General features: G+C 43.9%; 1 protein-coding gene across 1 annotated transcript in view; it reads left to right on the top strand.

Moving 5' to 3' along the window:
• LOC144782041 (cytochrome P450 2G1-like) overlaps positions 1-20326 on the top strand; it is a 519896-nt gene that overhangs the window by 449279 nt on the left and 50291 nt on the right. Inside the window, exon 9 of the mRNA XM_078661170.1 lies at positions 4365-4506. Coding sequence (XP_078517296.1) covers positions 4365-4506 — 142 coding nt within the window. The remainder of the gene's footprint in view (positions 1-4364; positions 4507-20326) is intronic.

Here is a 20326-nt window from a genome sequence, read left to right as displayed (position 1 = left end):
TAGGTAAGGGCACTGTCTTTGTTGAATTGGGACAGTTATCTTATCGTCCATTTCACCCATGGACTGACATGATTTATGTATTGGCCTCAATGGCCCACTGGGGCATAATTGTATTAAATAGCATTGTGTTGCTGGGATTAATTATGCTTTCCTAAAGTCATTTCATGATTTGGGGCGGTATGCCCACTGGGGCGTGATGGGATCTCCTTTCCTTTTACTTGCACTTTTATTCACATATATATATATGCGGTTGTGCTTGATAGGCTCGTGCATTGGAAATGGTTGCAGATTTGGGCACTAATGTACATAATAAATACGATTTTTGGTGGATTAAATGAGCTTCCTGCAAGAGATCCTTGGCTTAGGATGGGTACTCCCTCTTGGGCATGGTGCGATCTCCATTTTAATATTTGCATTTTTTCGCGTGGTGTATGCCTAGATATGTATGGCATAATGCGTTAATTTGCACATTTGACTAGGATGATCGATGAATATTGTTTTAATGATCAGCCAGTATGCACGAGGAATGAAGGACATTGAATTATCTGTCGTCCTGTATGATTAAATATTGACATACATTGTGTGACTCATCACTCTATGCACTCAATTGTGGAATTGTACGATGATAAGATGGCCGCCCTGCTTGTACAGATTATTGTATATACTTGTTTTGACCACTTGTCCTCTTTCTATGTTGTATAGCACTGTTATAATGGCAGTTACGATATTGACTTGCTTTGAGCGTGATCAAGGCGAAAGCTCAAACGCGTTGTGTGTGCAGCCATTAAATATATTTTCTGTAACTTTACTGGGTGTCCGAGTTTTCTTCTGTGATTACAGAGGAATCTTGATAGATGTTGTACGAGGTTTCCGGTAACCTGTGCTCGGACCGCCCTGATTGATAGCCTCCTATTCCTACTGGGATCTGTTTTTATATAGATATAGATATTTACTGACAAAAACAAAACTCATAGGTTACAGGGACATTATAGTTAGGGTGACATTTCACTAGTGGAAAACCAGAGAAATACAGCAGGTATAGTTAGCTGAGCTAAGTATAACTGCTGAATCGCTGACAAAATATTGATTACAAAAATATCGAGGTACAAAAATATTGTGACAAAAATATTGAAGTCAAGAATATCGAAATCCTATCTATATCATGGTAAGTACAAAAATATTGTGGGGAAAGTGTTGGATAGCGAAAGGGTTAAAATGACTATTCGCACTCCAGTGAGTGCAACAGTAGGGAAAGTGTTGGATAGCGTAAGGGTTATAATTGCTATTCCATCTCCAGAAAGTGTAACAGTAGGGAAAGTGTTGTATAGCCTAGGGGTAAAAATTACTATTCCCACTCCAGAGAGTGCAACAGGAAGGAAAGTGTTGGATAGCGTAGGGGTGAAAATTACTATTCCCACTCCAGAGAGTGCAACAGTAGGGAACGTGTTGGATAGCGAAAGGGTTAAAATTACTATTCCCACTCCAGTGAGTGCAACAGTAGGGAAAGTGTTGGCAAGCATAGGGTAAAAATTACTATTCCCACTCCAAAGAGTGCAACAGTAGGGAAAGTGTTGGATAGCGTAGGGGTAAAAATGACTATTCCCACTCTAGAGAGTGCAACAGTATAGAAAGTGTTGGATAGCGTAAGGGTTAAAAATAACGTACTTATGAATTACATTTTTTTTATTAAAAAATTATTAATTAATAAATGAACAATAAATAAATTATAAATACCAATAAATTAAAATTAATGAATTCCTTCCCACCCTATTCACCAATAAACACACAACACACTCCGCATAAAATTTAACACAATTAATATAATTATCAATTAATCAATTAATAGAAAGTAATTACCAATTAATAAATAATTAACAATTAATTATCAATACCAATAAATGAAAATGTATATTTACTTTAATAACATTAAATTACTTCCCACCCTATTCACCTATAAACACACGGCCCACTACTAAACTAAATTAACACAATTATTATATTTATCAATTAATTAATTAATACAAATTAATTAATAATTAATAAGCAATAAATGAATTATCAATATAAAAAATTAACATTATTTATTAATTTATTATAATTAATTTACTTCCCAACCTATTCCCCTATAAACCCACAACCAGCTCCAATAAAAAATGTATACAATGAATCAATCAATAAAAGTGCATTACCAATTAATAATTCATTAAAAATACATTAATTATCAATACCAATAAATAAAAATGAATGATTGCTTATTTACATTTAAATTACTTCCCACCCTATTGCCTATAACAGCTGATTAACTTAAAGGTTTGGGGTTCAAGTACAAGTCAGGGCAGCCGAGCCAGTTTGACAAATCCCTTACATATTTTAACCAAGGGATGTACTATGCCACCTCCAGTGCTACACAATCAGTGATTACAAGTTGGTTTAAGTTGATTGTCGGCCAGGCCCATATTCTCAACCAGCGCAACAAAGGGGCTACCGCTATCAGATATGAAATGTACCCCATGCCTAATTCTTCATGTAATATAAAAGCCAGGGTAGTGTGTGGGACGGCCAAAAGCTTATGCATGAACTTGTTCTCTGCCACCTGAAGATCCTTTCCATCCTTATAACCCCAGACATCACTTCCGTAGGTTGTCATTGGGATACACTTTTCTTTATAAATCTTCAACAGATCAGTAAACAGTTTTGACCCTTGCCGCTCTAGTAAAGGTATGCGTTTTTTTGTGTGATTTGAGCATGCCAAGACCCATGCTCATCAAAAAGTACACCTAAGTAAGGGAAGGTTGGGACTTTGGTTAGTTCTACCCCTACAGTAAAATTTGGCCTTTAAAGCCTTACGGGGGCCTATGGACATATTATGCGATTTTGTAAAATTTGTGATCAGGTCTAGGGAATCCATAAAAGCTATAAAACCATCTAAAAGTGATTGAAGGCCCACAGCGGTTCTGGCCAGCAGGATTGCATCATCTGCATAAAGGAGTGCAGGTATCATCTTGGTACCAACCCTGGGCATATCTTTGCATCTTGAGATTAGGAAGTCCACTAACTTATTTATGTGTAATATAAACAACAGAGGGGCCAAGATGCAGCCCTGATGGACCCCCTCTTCACCGCCCAGGTATCCGTCAGACCGCCATCCCTGTTATATCTAACTGTGGTAACTGTGTTTTTTGTGGTGTGTCAATGGTTTTGAGAATGGTAGTGTGGAAGTTGGAGTGGGTGTATGAAAGGTTACATAGGGTGTGAGTGGATGCGTCAGAGATTCTGTGGATGATGTCATCAGTGATGTCATTTGAGATGTCATCAGTGATTTCATCAGTGATGTCACTGACCATGTGATGAGTGATGTAATATGTGAGGTCATAAGCAGTGCATTGCAGGGGTGCAAGATATAGTTACCTCATCTAACTATAACTGCTACATTTCTCTGGTTGTGTACAAGTGAAATGACAGCCTAACTATTATGTCCCTGTAACCTTTGTTTTTTTCCAGTGGATTTCTAAGGTTTTTTCACTAGCAGCTGCATTTGCACAGTGGTGGAGAAAGGGGCTGGGCTTCCTACCAGTTCTCAGGAATTCAACTTTGTAGGACTTTCAAGAGGTACCAGGAGGGCTTTTTGGCCCCCAAGGTCCCTCAGGAGGAAAGTGGACTTCAAGTTCGAACCAGTATTATATCACGAACTGTGTTTGCAGAGTGGTGGAGAAAGGGGCCATGGTCTCCGAAGACATCTTAACAAACCTGCTGTTTGGGACTTATTGGAGATAACAGGAGGGGTGGTTGGCCCCTAAGGACATCCTTGGGGGTCAACTAGGACTCCTATACCTCCAGTAAGTCCCATACAGCAGGATTGCTGACACCTGATAGCAGGCCATGCTGCCTTTCTCCACCACTCTGCAAACGTGCCTCCTGGCGCACTACTAGTAGGTGGACCATTGTGTTTGGATGTACAAGGGGTTCACTAACCCACTGTGCTCGCCGCATAAAAGAGGCTTGGGGCTCAGCAACGAAGTACTTGCGATTATATATATATTTAATATGCACAAGTATAGCTTTTCTAGATTTAACTCCATCAAGGGACGTAGATATAGAGTTAATAGTAAATCTGTACTTACCTTCAAGATATTCTGGTAGCAGAGGTTTTTTGGCCATGAAATTTGACAAATTGATATTTTATCCTTGATACTCTGGCATATAACATAGTGTATGCCGGTCATCAGAGAATACTGTACAATACATATTCTGTAGGGCTCAGGCATATAATTTGAAATGTGCATTTCTTTTATGCTTATCATCATTTGTACATTCCCTTGAAAGGTTTCTCTTACAAGCATGAACTTGCAACATTGTTATTTTAGGGCACAACAGTCATCCCAATCCTCACCTCAGTTCTGCACGACCCCAAGCAGTGGGAGACACCTGAAGAGTTTAACCCAGCACATTTCCTGGATGAGAAGGGGGCATTGCGTAATCGAGCTGCGTTCATGCCTTTCTCTGCAGGTAACAAATTACATTTTTGTTCTCGCCTGCCAGGCAGCACAAAGTGTCTGGATTTGAAAGACCTATTTCTAACATATTGTGAACATTCAACCCATCCATTGTTTATTATTGGTTGGCTTTACTGTCACTCTCATGTCTTGCTGCTTATTCAGTGGCTTGTATTCCTCTTCTGTGTTTGTCACTCCCCTAGAGAATAGCCTCTTTACCATTCTCTTTAATGACTATCTTGAATCCTGTCACCGCTCACTTTAGTGAACTACCGTTTTGTTTTTTAGTTAAGCGCTCCATGAGAGTGCATGTGTATTCCAACTCTATCACTTATGTGCTTCTCCCCTCCAAATGTCAACCCCCTAGCCCCGCTGTTGGTCGCTGCCTTGTCTTCTGCTTCATCTTTCACTTGTGTGCATCTCCCCCAGACTATCCCACACTATGGGGCCCATTAGGATGGTGGGCGGACTTTGTCCACCTGCCATGCCAACGTAAAACGGGACCGCCCACCATAAGGGCGGCGGTCCCGTGGGGGCTATTAGAATGCGCCCGCCACACTGGCGGGCGCATCCTGCATTTTTAACATTGAGGCGGGAGGTGCTGAAAGCACCGCCCGCCGCAATGCTAAAAATGAACGTCGCGCACTTCAATGTGCAATGTGGCAGGCAACATGCGGTGCCTGCCACGTTGTACATTAAAGTGCAACCCCCCATGTGCGCCCCCCCCATCTCCCAGAATCCCTGGGGGTCCGCAACGGGCCCCCGCAGGAGATTCCCGCATGCCTTTCCGTGGCGGCAACACCGCCACGGAAAAGCATGTTCCCGCTGCCTTCCTAATATGGATGGCGGTGTCTAACAGACACCGCCACCATATAGAACACTTTTCCGCCCAGTCAACAAGTCGGCCGGGTGGAAAAGCGGCGGACGGTCTTTCCATCAGCCGCAGTCGCCCCGCCATAGTAATATGGCGGGGGGGGAAATGGGTGTCGGGTGGGGAAGGATGTCGAGTGGATGGCGGTGGCGATCTGCCCGACATCCTAATGGGGCCCTATGTATTAGTCTCTGATTCGTGCACTGCTTGCTTTCTTATGTTTCTCCCCTGTGTCCTCAAGTTCTGTTTTCGCCATTGTGTCCCTTTTCCCCGCTCCATCTTGCTGTCTCGCTCATGAGCTGCCTTTCCCCTCCTCCCTCCATCTAATCCTCAATTGCGCTACACCCTACAGTACTTTAAAACACATATTTTGTGCTGTCACACTTAACAAAAAAAATATTATTTACCGCTCGAAGTGGTGCCCGCCATCTTGTTTAAGTAGACACAAATCATGATCAGTTTTTCTTCTATTTTTGTTTTGCCAATTCTGTGCTGCATTCGCAAAAAGTATTTTGCATCAACATCAGCAAAACTGCTTTGGCAAAGCAAAAAGATCCAAAATGTCCAGAAGGTGAGACCCCTTAATTTTACCAAGGCTTGATAAAACTTCTGCTTCTCAGCAATATTTTCTAGCAGAAGCCGTTTTGAGCTCAAATTTACATACAAAGAAGGGCACACTGTTCAGTGGGGCCAGATAACACATATTTTGCAGTGATAAAAGAATGTACCAGATGCTATTTTGCACAATTTGTGATGCTAAAATAATATAGCAGGGGGCAAACAAAATGTGTCTCCTATCGTATTCCATGAATATTTTGCATCAAGGTAAATACACATGGCTGATTTTGAATTTGGCGGGCAGGTACTCTATTTTAAGGGCAGCTGAGTAGCTTGTTCGCCAAACTCAAGGTCCGCCCATTCAATTTTGAGTCGGTGGGATCATCATTCACTCTGTCAATGTAAAATTTCCTTTCACAGTCCAATGGAGTAGGTGCCATTGGAAGTGAGCCGCCTGACCATCTGCCCTATTTAGAGTGGATGGTCAGATGGATTTTCTTTTCCTACTGACTGTCACTGCCAGGTGCAATATGGTGGTGAGGGACAGTAGAAAACTGAAAATGATCCCCACACCATGGGAGAAAACTGGTGTGGGAGTCATTTGTTTTCTTTTATTTTTCAAAAACAAACTCCCACTTTGAGAGTTTGTTTTTGAAGAAATGAAATAGTCTGGAAAAGTTTGATGGCTAACCATCATGTTTGATGGAGCCATCTTTTAAACTGTTCCTATGCAGATAGGAACCACCAAGACAGCAGCTTCTGACAATGTATAGAGATATATGCCACTCTGGCAGACATCTCTAAAGTTTTCTGGCAGAGTAAAGGCTATAAACTCCTCTGTCACCCAGTCTGCCTTAAATCTGTCTGCAAATCCTAAGTCAGGCCTTCTGTCTAGAGTGGTACAGTGAGTGAAAAACAACATTTTGGAATGCAACCCCTAGGAATTGCCAGTGGTTAAGACTATTTGCGAGCTTTCGCCGCATCACTTTTTGGGTGTTTGATTGCCTATAGTATGCCTGGAAACCTGAGACTGGTGTAGCTGTCCAAGCCTACTTGTGGAATCTAAAATGTAGTAAATTTGCCTCCATTCAAGGAGTATCTCTTTGGGTGCTAATTTGCTACCTTTTTGTTAAACCAGTCACTAAGGGGTATATGTACAACAAAGTGGCATTGCATCTCCCGAAAAGAAAAGAACTGTGTCATCTAGTGCAAGGGTGCTGGTGTTATGGTCAAGATAGTTTTTAAGCAGGAAGGGCGACGTTCCTGCACAAACACTATCCTTGGAGGCGTTTCCTTTTAGTATGTGTGCCGCAGAATGCGGCACACATGCAAAGAGAAACTAACTAGGCGAAATGAAGATATTTGTCCTTGTTACACCGGCCTCAGGCAAGCAGACCATTTTGGAGCAAACGCATGTCACTATGTAAATATGGGTTGGCGTCCAAATTCATGGATGGATAGATGGATGCATGGTGACACCTATGCACCATGCATTGAAGGCCTACCTGATGCAAAGTAATGCACAGCACTACAAAGTTTTGTGCTCTTGTTTTACTTTTCTTAGAAAGCCATGCAAATCTACAGTTGTGTTGTTTGTGAACACTGAAAAGGATTTTGCATTGTGGTTGCATCAAATAGTTGGAGCAACCCAATGCAAAATGTTTTTAAATTAGTGAAACCAGGATGACATGAGAAACCAGCACAGACATAGCTGACCCAACTCATGGCAGCCAGCCACCAAGCCAAGAGTGTACTTATTTGGGGGGATGCCATGCCCTAAATACACACCCTCCCATTACCATCAAACCTATGCCCCTGTGGCCACCAGAGGGTGAGGAGCCTAGGTTGAAGAACAGATATAGTGTAAAATAATAATTTTAGCTCAGCACGTGGCTAGGTAAATTCAAGGAGTAACGAGGAACGTATCATGATTTAAGGACTGGGACAACTAGGACGGAAAAGATGGTGATAGTCAGGACCACTGGAATTATATGATTGTGCAGCTGCTGCCTTTTTTGCATAATTGTAGATTTGCTTAATTTGTCACATAATCCATCATCTGCTGCATAATCTGCTGATTTTAACAAAAAACTAAAATTGTTTCTTCTGTAAACAGTTCAAAAGATACTGAAAGCACAGCAACACGTGATGGACACAGCAGAAGGCCCTTTGCAAAGGCTGACTGGTCAAATTTCTGTTGCTTATTTCTATATTTGAGTATTAGACTGGTACTAATGAGGTACAACCAATGCTCACACAGTGTTAACAAGTGTAAAAATTAAAGAATAATGAACTAATACTATCAGATAATGTGCCTCAATACACCGCCATAATTTCTTTTTGCTTTCCGCATAATTTGCTAAACCACGCTACATTATTTGGCGCTCCCCTGCCTCATAATTCGAGTGGCCCTGGTAAAAGTCCATCCACACCTGCCTAAGACTCAGTTCTCAAACAGTGACAATGTTTCTCTTATGAACCTGGATTGCTTTACTTAGTAGTAAAAATATAGTCAGTGGCATCAAAGGTTTTTCAAAACCACTATGTTTTTTTGGCAGAGAGAAAAACTTGGTGTTTTAGAGTTATAAGTATAATTCTTGTTACACTTTTATCCATAGTGCTTTGCACATTATTTTTTTAAATAGAAATATTGTTGCCAATTTGTTTTGGTTGTTCATTTATGCCTCCCCATCTGATTGGAATTATATTACTATATTAGTGATGTCATCAGTAATGTCACTGACCACGTCATGAGAGATGTAATATGTGAGGTCAACAGTGCATTGCGGGGGTGTTAGTTATAGTTACCTCAGGTAAATATAACTTCTGAAATTCTATGGTTTTGTGTGTTTAAAACCAGAACCTAACTATAAGGTCCCTTTAACCTTTGTTTGTTTTCAGTGAATTTCTAAGGTTCTTTTAATGCTATTTCTTAACTATAACATCCCTTTAACCTTTGTTTTCTAGTGAATTTCTAAGTTTTTTTAAACATTTTATTTCCAAACTATAACGTCCCTGTAACCTTTAGGAGTGGGTGTGTGAATGGCTGTATGGCTCAATGAGTGGGTATGTGAGTGGCTGTATGGGTCTGTGAGTGGTTGTGTGAGTGGTTATATTTGTCTGTGAGTGGTAATGTGGGTGTGTGAGTGGCTGTATGGGTCTGTGACTGGCTGTATAAGTGGCGTTATGGGTGGGTGAGTCAGTGTGTGAGTAGCTGTATAGGTCTAGTATGTGAGTGATGTATAGGTCTGTGAGTGAGTATGTGAGTGGTTGTTTGGATCAGTAAGTGGGTGTGTGAGTGCTCATGCAAGTGTGTGAGCGGGTGTGTGAGTGGTTGTGTGGGTCTGTGTGTTGGTGTGTGAGTGGCTGGATGGGTTTTGACTGGGTGTCCGAGTGGCTGTATGGGTCTGTGCGTGGGTGTGTGCACGGCTGAGTGGGTTGGTGACTGGGTGTGAATGTCTATTTGGGTGTGAGTGGGTGTGTGAGTAGCTGTATGGGTCGATGACTTGGTGTGTGAGCGGCTGTATGGCTCTATAAGTGGGTATGTTAGTGGCTCTGTGGGTTGATGTGTGGGTGTGTGAGTGCATGTGTGGGTCTGTGAGTGTATGTGTGACATGGCTGCAATGTTTTCTGCTTGCTTGTGTGTGACATTTCCAGCATTTTATAGTGTGCTTATATGTGACATTTGAATTTCTTTTTGTGACACTTTATATGACACTTTTAGAAGTGCTGTGTAATGAGATATATGCCGGGAATTATCCCCTTCAGTCCAGTGTAAATTAATAAGACTGTTGCAATGTTCCTGAAATGTTATGCTCTTCTACAAATATAAAGTTCTCCTGCTAAAAAGCCAGCACTGGATTTGTACCTTGGTTTCAAATGTGTCGTTTTGATTGCGACTGATTTCCTGACTCTGTTTTTTCCTAATAAAATCTTATGTTAAAAAAAAAAGCCAGCTCTGGCAGGAGTCAGTAACCCTAGAAGCTGACTGTCAGTAACCTTAGAAACTGGCCCGCAACTATTTTATTGATTTACCACTTCTCCCTGCCCACCACCTCACATAGTTGCAGTTTCACATTTTAAGTATTGTCAAAAAAGCTTGGACTTACAAGTTCACATGGAAGGTGTCACATAAATCTTGCCAGAACTTAAGGGCCAGTAGCAGAAGTAGGAAACTGCTGCAGCCATCAGCAGTGTACTAAAAAATTATAATGTATGGGAACAGTTGTTGAATGAGCAATTGGAATGCTTTGTAGACTATACTGCCATGTTACTGTGTGTGGCAAAAGCGTTTAATCGTGTCTGCTGTGTAATTGTGCTCATTCCTCTGAATGATGACAACACTGTCTAAGCAGGGAGGAAGGCAGTACTAAGTCTAAGCAGGCTGGTATCATAATGCCTGTCCAGGTAGGAAGTCGATTATGCTGGGCATTTCTTTATCTGACCTCCAGATTAACACACTCCTTCTCTTCTATTTGTCACTCTCAGCCAGCTGCCCCTCCCACAAGGATACTGTCACAGAACATAGAAACATTTTGATTGGGAAAAAGAGCTGTGTCTCCACTATGTTATTTTTTTCAAATAATTCTTACTGTAGATGCACAGTTCTACCAAAGAAACACTGAAACGTCATCCTCTGGTTGATGTTCAGTGACACGGTTCATGTGAAAAAAATCACAGCACTGTGAGACGGGCTAAAACTTTCAGAACTTACTTTGGACTGTCTTATCTTCCTGTAAAAGCTGATTAATTCCCTCTTCTCGCCGTGAGGATCCCAATTTTATCATCTTCCCTGATCAGGACCCTGCATCTCCATTAGTTTCATGCAAAGCGCCGTAGAAGAATGCAGTCTTCTCCCGATCACCGTGCGAAACACGTGCTCTGCTCTTTTCTCTTTTCCTGTTGCGACCTATCATGGTATATGGCAAAGGAGGGCTGATCGTCAAATATGACAAGACAGCCGCCATTAACCCCTTCACTGCTGGGTAATAACAGTTGCTCTACACATCTGTGTTACCCTAAGTCTCCCTATAAAAATGGTACCTCACTTGTGTGGGTAGGCCTAGTGACCATGACAGTAAACAACTCAAAACGCAACGTGAACACACCACATTTTCACAATTAAAAATTGCCCTTTTTTTGCAAAGTGCCTAGCTGTAGTTTTTTAATTCTAGCTCTGCCGGCATCTAGGGAAACCTCGCAAACCTATACATTTTTTAAAACTATACACCCAGGGGAATCCAGGATGGGATGGCTTGACTGGCTCTCACCAGGTTCTGTTACCCAGAATGCCTTGCAAATCTAACAATTGTCAAAAAAACATTTTCCTCACATTTCGGTGGTGGAAAGTTCTGGAATCTGCGTGGATCCACAAAATTTCACTCACCCCGCGTTTCCCAAAGTCTTCCGAGAAAAATGATATCTCACTTGTGTGGGTAGGCCTAGTGCCCGCGACAGGAAACGGTGCAAAACGCAACTTGGACAAACCTCAATTTCACAGTGAAAAATGACCCCTTTTTCGCAAAGTGTCTAGCTGTAGTTTTTTTAACCCTAGCTCTGCCGGCACCTAGTGAAACCTAGCAAACGTATACATTTTTTTAAAACTAGACCCCAGGGGAATCCAGGCTGGGGTGACTTGACTGGCTCTCACCAGGTTCTGTTACCGAGAATCCCTTGCAAACCTAGAAAATTGCCAAAAAAACACATTTTCCTCATATTTCTCTGGTGGAAAGTTCTGGAATCTACGTGGATCCACAAAACTCCACCCATCCCACGTTCCCCAAAGTCTTCCGAGAAAAATGGTACCTCACTTGTGTGGGTAGGCCTAGTGCCCGCAACAGGAACCGGTGCAAAATGCAACTTGGACAAACCACAATTTCACAGTGAAAAATGACCCTTTTTTTGCAAAGTGCCTAGCTGTAGTTTTTGAACCCTACTTCTGGCAGCACCTAGTGAAACCTAGAAAACCTATACATTTTTGAAAACTAGACACCCAGGGTAATCAAGAATGCAGTGACTTGACTGACTCTGACCAGGTTCTGTTACCCAGAATCCCTTGTAAACCTAAATAAATTGCCAAAAAAACACATTTTCCTCATATTTCTGTGGTGGAAAGTTCTGGAATCTCTGTGGATCCACAAAATTCCACTCACCCCACATTCCGCAAAGTCTTATGAGAAAAATGGTACCTCACTTGTGTGGGTAGGCCTAGTACCCACGACAGGAACCGGCGCAAAATGCAACGCTGACACACCACAATTTCACAGTGAAATTCTTCCTTTTTTTACAAAGTGCCTAGCTGTAGTTTTTTAACCCTAGCTCTGCCGGCACCTATGGAAACCTAGCAAACCTATGCATGTTTGAAAACTAGACACCCAGGGGAAACCAGGATGGGGTGACTTGACTGGCTCTCACCAGGTTCTGTAACCCAAAATCCCTTGCAAACCTAACAAATTGTCCAAAGAAACACATTTTCCTTAAATTTCAGTGGTGGAAAGTTCTGGAATCTGTGTGAATCCACAAAATTCCACCCACCCCACATTCTACCAAGCCTTACGAGAAACATGGTACCACACTTGTGTGGATAGTCCTAGTACCCGCGACAGGAACCGCCATAAAATGCAAAGTGGACACACCACTATTTCACAGTGAAAAATGATCCTTTTTAGGTCTCGCACCTGCGATGCAGGGCTAAGCCCTGTCGCAGCGAGACCTATAGTTAGCGGCTGTGCTTACAAGGAGACAAGAGATGGGCACGCGCAGAATGCCGGAATCGGATCACGTCGCGCGCGTGAACACGCGCTCCGATTCCGGCATGCTGTTCCCAGTCACAATGGATCAGGACGCGCGCATGCACACACACACAGACACACACGCGCGCGCACACACACACACACACACACAGACATACACACGCGCACACACACACACACACAGACAGACAGACACACACACACACAGACACACTCGCACACACACAGACACACGCTCGCACACACATGCGCACACATCTCCCCCCCCCCCCCCCCACTCACCGGGCTCTTTCCGCGTGTCCCTCTCTCCCTCGGCAGCCAGCGGGTCAGTCTCGGCAACAGGCGGGGCTCTCCACGAGCACGGGAGCCCCGCTAGCTCACACGCAAATCTTCCGGCTGGCTTCACGGGCACAGGAGCGCAGGGTAGGCTCCCGTCTGCTTCCTGTCTTTTTGCAACCCGCCCCCGTCCCAACACAGGTTGCCTGGCTTCCTGTCCAAGCCGGGCTGCGGCGGTGAGTTTTTCAATACCTGATTTGTTATTTATTTAATAGAGTGCCCGTAATGCTTGTTTTTTTAGTTGCTGCTTTTACAAAGAACTGCCTACACACGGGTGTTTTCTGCCACGAAACAAAATCCACTGAGTACTCACGAAGGGCTAAGAGTACGCCCGGAAGTCTCACATCATATTCTGGATTTCCATACATACTTTCATAATGCATTCTCCCTCATCAAAATGTATACATTGATGTTAACTTTAAGCATAGGCCTGCGATGCGCCGAATGTTTAGAATTCGAGCCTAAAATGGAGAAACAGTGAGCTAAATGTGCAGGAAGAATATATTGCTGACATTGCAGTAGTCATCACATTTCGATTATGAGCGGATTTCAGTAGTGCTTAGAAAGTGTAGTATGAAGCGCGGTATGTATTTTAAAAGTTATTATTTTTATAGGTATGACATGGAGGTAACATTACTTTAAATTCACGTTTTTCAGTGCAAAGATCACACTCTCTTGTGTGTTAATGCACCTGATTCAAAAGATTCATAATCCTGAGCACGAATTTCAAGGAAATACCAGGGTTGTGTGCAAGCTGTGCTTGAGCCATGTCTAGGTGTTTGAAGATGTGCTACCACCACATAGCAACATAACCAGGGCTTTAAGTGGGCAGGGTCATGCCGGTGCTTAGCACCAGCATTTCTAACAAGCATTTGCAATGCAATAGGTCTCGCATTTACGCGAATTTGACCTATTGGCATTGTAAATGACAATGGCTTTTATTTATGTTCCAAAAACCAAAACTTAAATAAAAGGCAATGTCATTTACAATAAAAATAGCTCAAGCTCTCGCAAATGCGAGACCTATTGCATTGTAAATGCTTGTTTTGCAAAGTGCCTAGCTGTAGTTTTTTAACCCTAGCTCTGCCGGCACCTATGGAAATTTAGCAACCCTATACATTTTTGAAAACTAGACACCCAGGGGAATCAAGGATGGGGTGACTTGACTGGCTCTCACCAGGTTCTGTTACCCAGAATCCCTTGCAAACCTAAACTATTGCCCCAAAAACTAGTTTTCCTCACATTTTTGTGGTGGAAAGTTCTGGAATCTGCGTGGATCTACAAAATTCCACTCACTCCACGTTCCCCAAAGTCTTTCGAGAAAAATGTTACCTCACTTGTGTGGGTTGGCCTAGTGCCCGCGACAGGCAAGGGCCCAAAACCTATTGTGGCTACATTAAAATTACCTATCACAAACCAACCTGGTTTTGCAAGGGGGTTCCCATGAGTTTTTGGTCCTGGGCTCGGAGGCCAACAAGGGAAACCTACAAAATCCACACATTTCTAGAAACTAGATGCCCAGGGGAGTCCAGCGAGGTATGGCTTGTGTGGGTCCCCCAACATTCTCCTACCTAGAATCCCGTGCAAACCTCAAATTTAGCTGGAAATAAACACTTTTTTCTCAATTTCTGTGTGGTAAAGTTCTGGAATGTGTGTGGATCCACAAATATCCTCGCACCCAGCGTTCCCCCAGGTCTCCCGATAAAAATTGTACCTCACTCGCATGGGTGGGTCAAGGACCCGCAACAAGCAAGGGCTGAAACCCATTGAGGCCACATCAAAATGACCTATCACAAACCAACCTGGTTTTGCAAGGGGGGGTCCCATGAGTTTTTGGCCTTGGGCTCGGCGGCCATCTAGGGAAACCTACCAAACCCACACATTTCTGGAAACTAGACACCCGGGGGAGTCTAGCGAGGTATGGCTTGCATGGGTCCCCCACACACTCCTACCCAGAATCCCCTCCAAACCTCATATTTTGCTGAAAAAAAATCTAATTTTTCTCAAATTTCTGTGTGGAAAAGTTCTGGAATCTGCGCGGATCCCTAAATTTCCTCCCACCCAACGTTTCCCCAGGCCTCCCGATAAAAATGGTACCTCACTTGTGCGGGTAGGCATAGTGGCTGCAACAGGAAATGGCCCAAATTGTACTGCTGAGACTTCAAAACTACAAATTACAAAACTACCTGGTTTGGGGGTGGGCACTCGGGGTTTTGGCCCTGGGCTCGGCGGCCATCTTGGAAAAGTACTAAACCCAAACATTTCTGAAAACTAGACACCCAGGGGAGTCCAATGAGGTATGGCTTGCGTGGATCCCCCAACTTTTTTCTACCCAGAATGCCAGGCAAACCTCAAATTTAGCAGAAAAAACACATTTTCCACATATTTTTGTATGGAATCACCATGCCGGCACAAATGTCCTACCCCACAGCGATCCCCTGAGTCTCCTGAGTAAAATGATAACTCACTTGTGTGGGTGTCCAATGCAGAATTGGCTAAAAACGTATTTTCTTTCAAATGTAGCGCTTGGAATTCTCTGTGCTATACACTTATTCCCTCTGTTCTAGGCTCTTCCCAGTCACAGGCCCTTGCCCCACCCACACAAGTGAGGTATCATTTTACTCGGGAGACTCAGGGGAACGCTGTAGGGTAGGACATTTGTGCCGGCATGATGATTCCACGCAAAAATATGTAATAAATTTGTTTTTTTTCAGCGAAATTTGAGGTTTGCATGGCATTCTGGATAGGAAAACGTTGGGGGATCCATGCAAGCCATACCTCATTGGGCTTCCCCGGTCGTCTAGTTTTCAGAAATGTTTGGGTTTGGTACTTTCCCAAGACGACCGCCGAGCCCGGGGTCAAACCCCCCGTGCCCCTCCCAAAACCAGGCAGTTTTGTTATAGGTAAGTTTTGAAGTCTCCGCAGTACGATTTGGGCCATTTCTTGTTGCAGCCACTATGCCGACCCACACAAGTGAGGTACCATTTTTATCGGGAGACCTGGAGGAACGCTGAGTGGGAGGAAATTTGTGGATCCATGCAGATTCCAGAACTTTCCCACACAGAAATTTGAGAAAAAGTGTTTTTTTCAGAGAAATTTGAGATTTGCAGGGGATTCTGGGTAGGAGAATGTTGGGGGACCCATGCAAGCCATTCCTTCTGGGTATCTAGTTTTCAGAAATGTGTGGGTTTGGTAGGTTTCCCTAGATGGCCGCCTAGCCACGGGCCAAAAACTCATGGGACCCCCTTGGAAAACCAGGTTGGTTTGTGATAGGTCTTTTTGATGTCGCCTCAATAGGTTTTGGGCCCTTGCCTGTTGTGGTTGCTTGACCCACCCATACGAGTGAGGTACCATTTTTATCGGGAGACCTGGGGGAACTCTGGGTGGGAGGAAATGTGTGGATCCACGCACATTCCAGAACTTTCCCACACAGAAATTTGAGAAAAAAGTGATTTTTTTCAGCAAAATTTTAGGTTTGCAGGGGATTTTGGGTAGGGGAATGTTGGGGGACCCGAGCAAGCCATACCTCGCTGGACTCCCCCCGGTGTCTAGTTTCCAGAAATGTGTGGGTTTGGTAGGTTTCCCTAGATGGCCGAAGAGCCCTGGGCCAAAAACTCATGGGACCCCCCTTGCAAAACCAGGTCGATTTATGATAGGTAATTTTGATGTCCCCTCAATAGGTTTTGGGCCCATGCCTGTCACGGGTCCTTGACCCACCCATGGGAGTGAGGTATCATTTTTATCGGGAGACCTGGGGGAACGCTGGGTGGGAGGACATTTGTGGATCCACGCAGAATCCAGAACTATATCACACAGAAATTCGAGGGAAAAAAGTGATTTTTTTCAGCGAAATTTGAGGTTTGCAGGGGATTCTGGGTAGGAGAATGTTGGTGGACCCACGCAAGCCATCCCTTGCTGAACTTCCCCAGGTGTCTACATTCCAGAAATGTGTGAGTTTGGTAGGTTTCCCTAGATGCCCGCTGAGCACCGGGTCATAAACTCATGGGCCCCTCCTTGCAAAACTAGGTCGTTTCGCGATAGGCAATTTTGATATTGCCTCAATAGTTTTTGGGCCTTTGCCTATCGTGGGTACTTGGGCCTCCCACACAAGTGAGGCACCATTTATATGGGAAGACCCGGGGGAACGCTGGGTGGTAGAAAAATATCGTCGGGGTCCGGTTCGAGGGTGTCGCAGGTTGTCAGAGGGTGCCTGGCGTTGAGGGCGGTGTGCCAATTACGCTACCACCCCCCTCCCGTGACCCATGGTACAGATCGATCTAATCTAACAAGTGCAGTAACTTTAAATCAGGTAGCCTCCTACAACAGGAGTAACAAGGAAGGAGCAAGCTCCTCCCCGATGCACTTTTTTCATTTTTTGCACTTTTGTATTTTAACTTTCACGTCCCTAGGTCAGGGTGAGCCTTAGAGTGCTCATACCGCCAGGGTTTATCACACTAGTTTGGTCCTGAAGAATGCCTGGTAAACTCACACCGTTTGTAGGCAGAAACATGTTGACTGATATTTAAATTATTTGGAAATAACCAATCAATTAATTTTGGACCAGTTTCCAACACTTAATTTTTATTCATGTCCTAGTGATCAAACAATAAAATTAATCATTTTTTGATACACCTCAGACATTTTTATTATAATTCCCTCACCACCACTAAAATAGTTTCACTGCACGCCTGAACTCACAAATAACCTGCTCCGCAGTAGACCTGGCGTCGTAGCACACTGGAGAGGCATTCGGCCTCTTCAGTGGGGCCCGATGATGAAGCATGTCACCAACCAGGTTGGTGAGTGAGGGCTTTCCTAACTGACCCAAGTGAGGCCGGTTTCTATTTTTTGCTCCTATCGTGGTTCTTTGTGTACTACGGGGCACTCTTCTTTTTGTTTAACAAAACCAAACCGGGACTAAGAGTGCCTCTTGACGCTCCCTATATCTCTTTTTGTTGTTTGGTAGAAAATTTGTGTCAGCCCAGTGATGCCACAACGATCCCACACAAAAATGTGTGGAAAAAGTGATTTTTCAGCTAACTTTGAGGTTTGCAGGGGATTCTGGGTAAGAAAACATTGGGAGATTCATGCAAGCCATACCTCCCTGGAATCCCCCAGGTGTCTAGTTTTCAGAAATTTGTGGGTTTGGGAGGTTTCCCTAAATGGCCACCGAGCATGGGGCAAAACACCAAGTTATCCCCCTTACAAAACCAGGTCATTTTGCAATAGGTAAATTTGATGTTGCCTCAGTAGGTTTTGGGCCCTTGCCTGTCACGGGTCCTTGACCCTCCCACTCGAGTAAGGTACCATTTCGATTGGTATACTTGGAGAAAGGCGGGGGTAAAAGATGTGTTGTTTCTTCCTGAAGCTAAAACATTTTGGCACAATAATGCAAGGAAAATGTGACACTCATTTTGAGGTTTGCAGGACATTGTGGGTAAGATAACTTGTTGTGATCCAGAAGAGAGACATCACCATGTACTCCCTTGGTGGTTTAGTTTACAACAATATCTACAGTTGTTTTTTTTTTTTTAGATGTAATGTACACCTTGGCAGAGAGACTACAAAAACAAAGATTACTGCACAGCCATCTATTCCTCAAGCACACACACACACTGGTTGGATTTGGCACGAGGGCGAGTGATGGTTCAGTATATAAAATGTTATTAACAAGAGATTTCACAAAAATGAAATGTACTGTCAATAATTAAAAGGACAAAAAACGTAACCAGTGACTCACAGTTCGTGAGCTGTAAAGCCACGTCAAGGCCCCAACCGCTTTACAGGCCATTCACACACCTTTCATACGTGATACACACAAGACCATTCACGCCACCAGGCACGAATCAACACATTACAACATTCACAAAAAGGGAGAAGGCACAACCTGCTTGAGAAAGACAGAAAAGACAAATATTTCTGCACAACCACCTATTCTTCAAGCACACAGACCTACTGGTTGGATTTGGCACGAAGGTGAGTGATGGTTCTGTATATAGAGTTGTATTAACCAGAGATTTCACAAAAACGAAATGCACTTTTAATAATTGAAAAGACGAGAAACTGAACCATTAACTCACAGTCCGTGAGCTGTAAAGCCACGACAAGGCACCAACCACTTTGCGGGCCATTCATACACCTTTCATACGTGTGACACATACAAAACCATTCACAGCACCAGCCGGGGGCCCAGCATATTACAACACTCACACGAGCAGACAGTGCCATTCAAGGGCTCATCACTTTCACACGCCCACATTCCTAACACAGCAACCACACTAGCTCACGGATTACGTAGAGTGGTGTTTAGCTAGCAGTGTGTGTAGTAACCAACAGCAAGTCACTACTCACACACCACCAGCCAAGCGCCAATCCACGCACACCGCCAGCCAAGCGCCAATCCACGCACACTGGCAGCCAAGTACCAGTCGACTCACTGCCAGCCAAGCGCCAATCCAAGCACACCGCCAGCCAAGCACCAGTCCACTCACCGCCAGAAAAGCTCCAGTCTACTCACCACCAGCCAAGCGCCAATACACACACACCGCCAGCCAAGCGCCAATCCACTCACAGCCAGCCAGCCAAGCTCCTGTCCACTCACCGCCAGCCAAGCACCAGTCCACGCACACTGCCAGCCAAGGGCCAATCCACGCACACCGCCAGCCAAGCACCAGTCCACTCACAGCCAGCCAAGCTCCAGTCCACCCACCACCAGCCAAGCGCCAGTCCACGCACACCGCCAGCCAACCACCAGTCCACGCACACCGCCAGCCAACCGCCAGTCCACGCACACCGTCATACATTTTTTTAAACAAGTAAAAAAACACAAACCAATTGCAACTAGATACAAAACTATAGCTACAAAAACAACAGCAGTAACTAAAGACATCATTCTATTGCCAAACGTGAAACTGAACAACTATATAAAACCATACAGACCAGGCATTACGATATTAGACTCACGGTTGCTCCCAAAAACTCTTTTTAGTTTGATACAATCTGAAACATGAGGGCACACACAGCCCAGGATTAGTAGGACAGTCGGCACAGTGCATACGACTCTCCTTCCACACACTTCTTCGCAGGGAGACTCTACAACATTTTACAGGGGTGGGAATTAAATCAGGAAAGTGGTGATCTTTCAATCTAGCCACATCCTCCACCAATCCAACTCTAGGAACACTTGCCTGTTCCACAACAACAAGGCTGCCTATAACAGACTGCTGAAACTGAACAAAAGTCAACTTTGACTCAGGAGAACACTCCTTGAACACAACAAAAGCATTGAAAATTGCTAAATTGAATAGATGGATGGG

The sequence above is a fragment of the Lissotriton helveticus genome, chromosome 9 (assembly GCF_964261635.1).
Source record: "Lissotriton helveticus chromosome 9, aLisHel1.1, whole genome shotgun sequence".
Taxonomy (NCBI): Eukaryota; Metazoa; Chordata; class Amphibia; order Caudata; family Salamandridae; genus Lissotriton; species Lissotriton helveticus.
The sequence above is the reverse complement of the archived record's forward strand: the minus strand, read 5'-3'. Positions and strand labels throughout refer to the sequence as shown.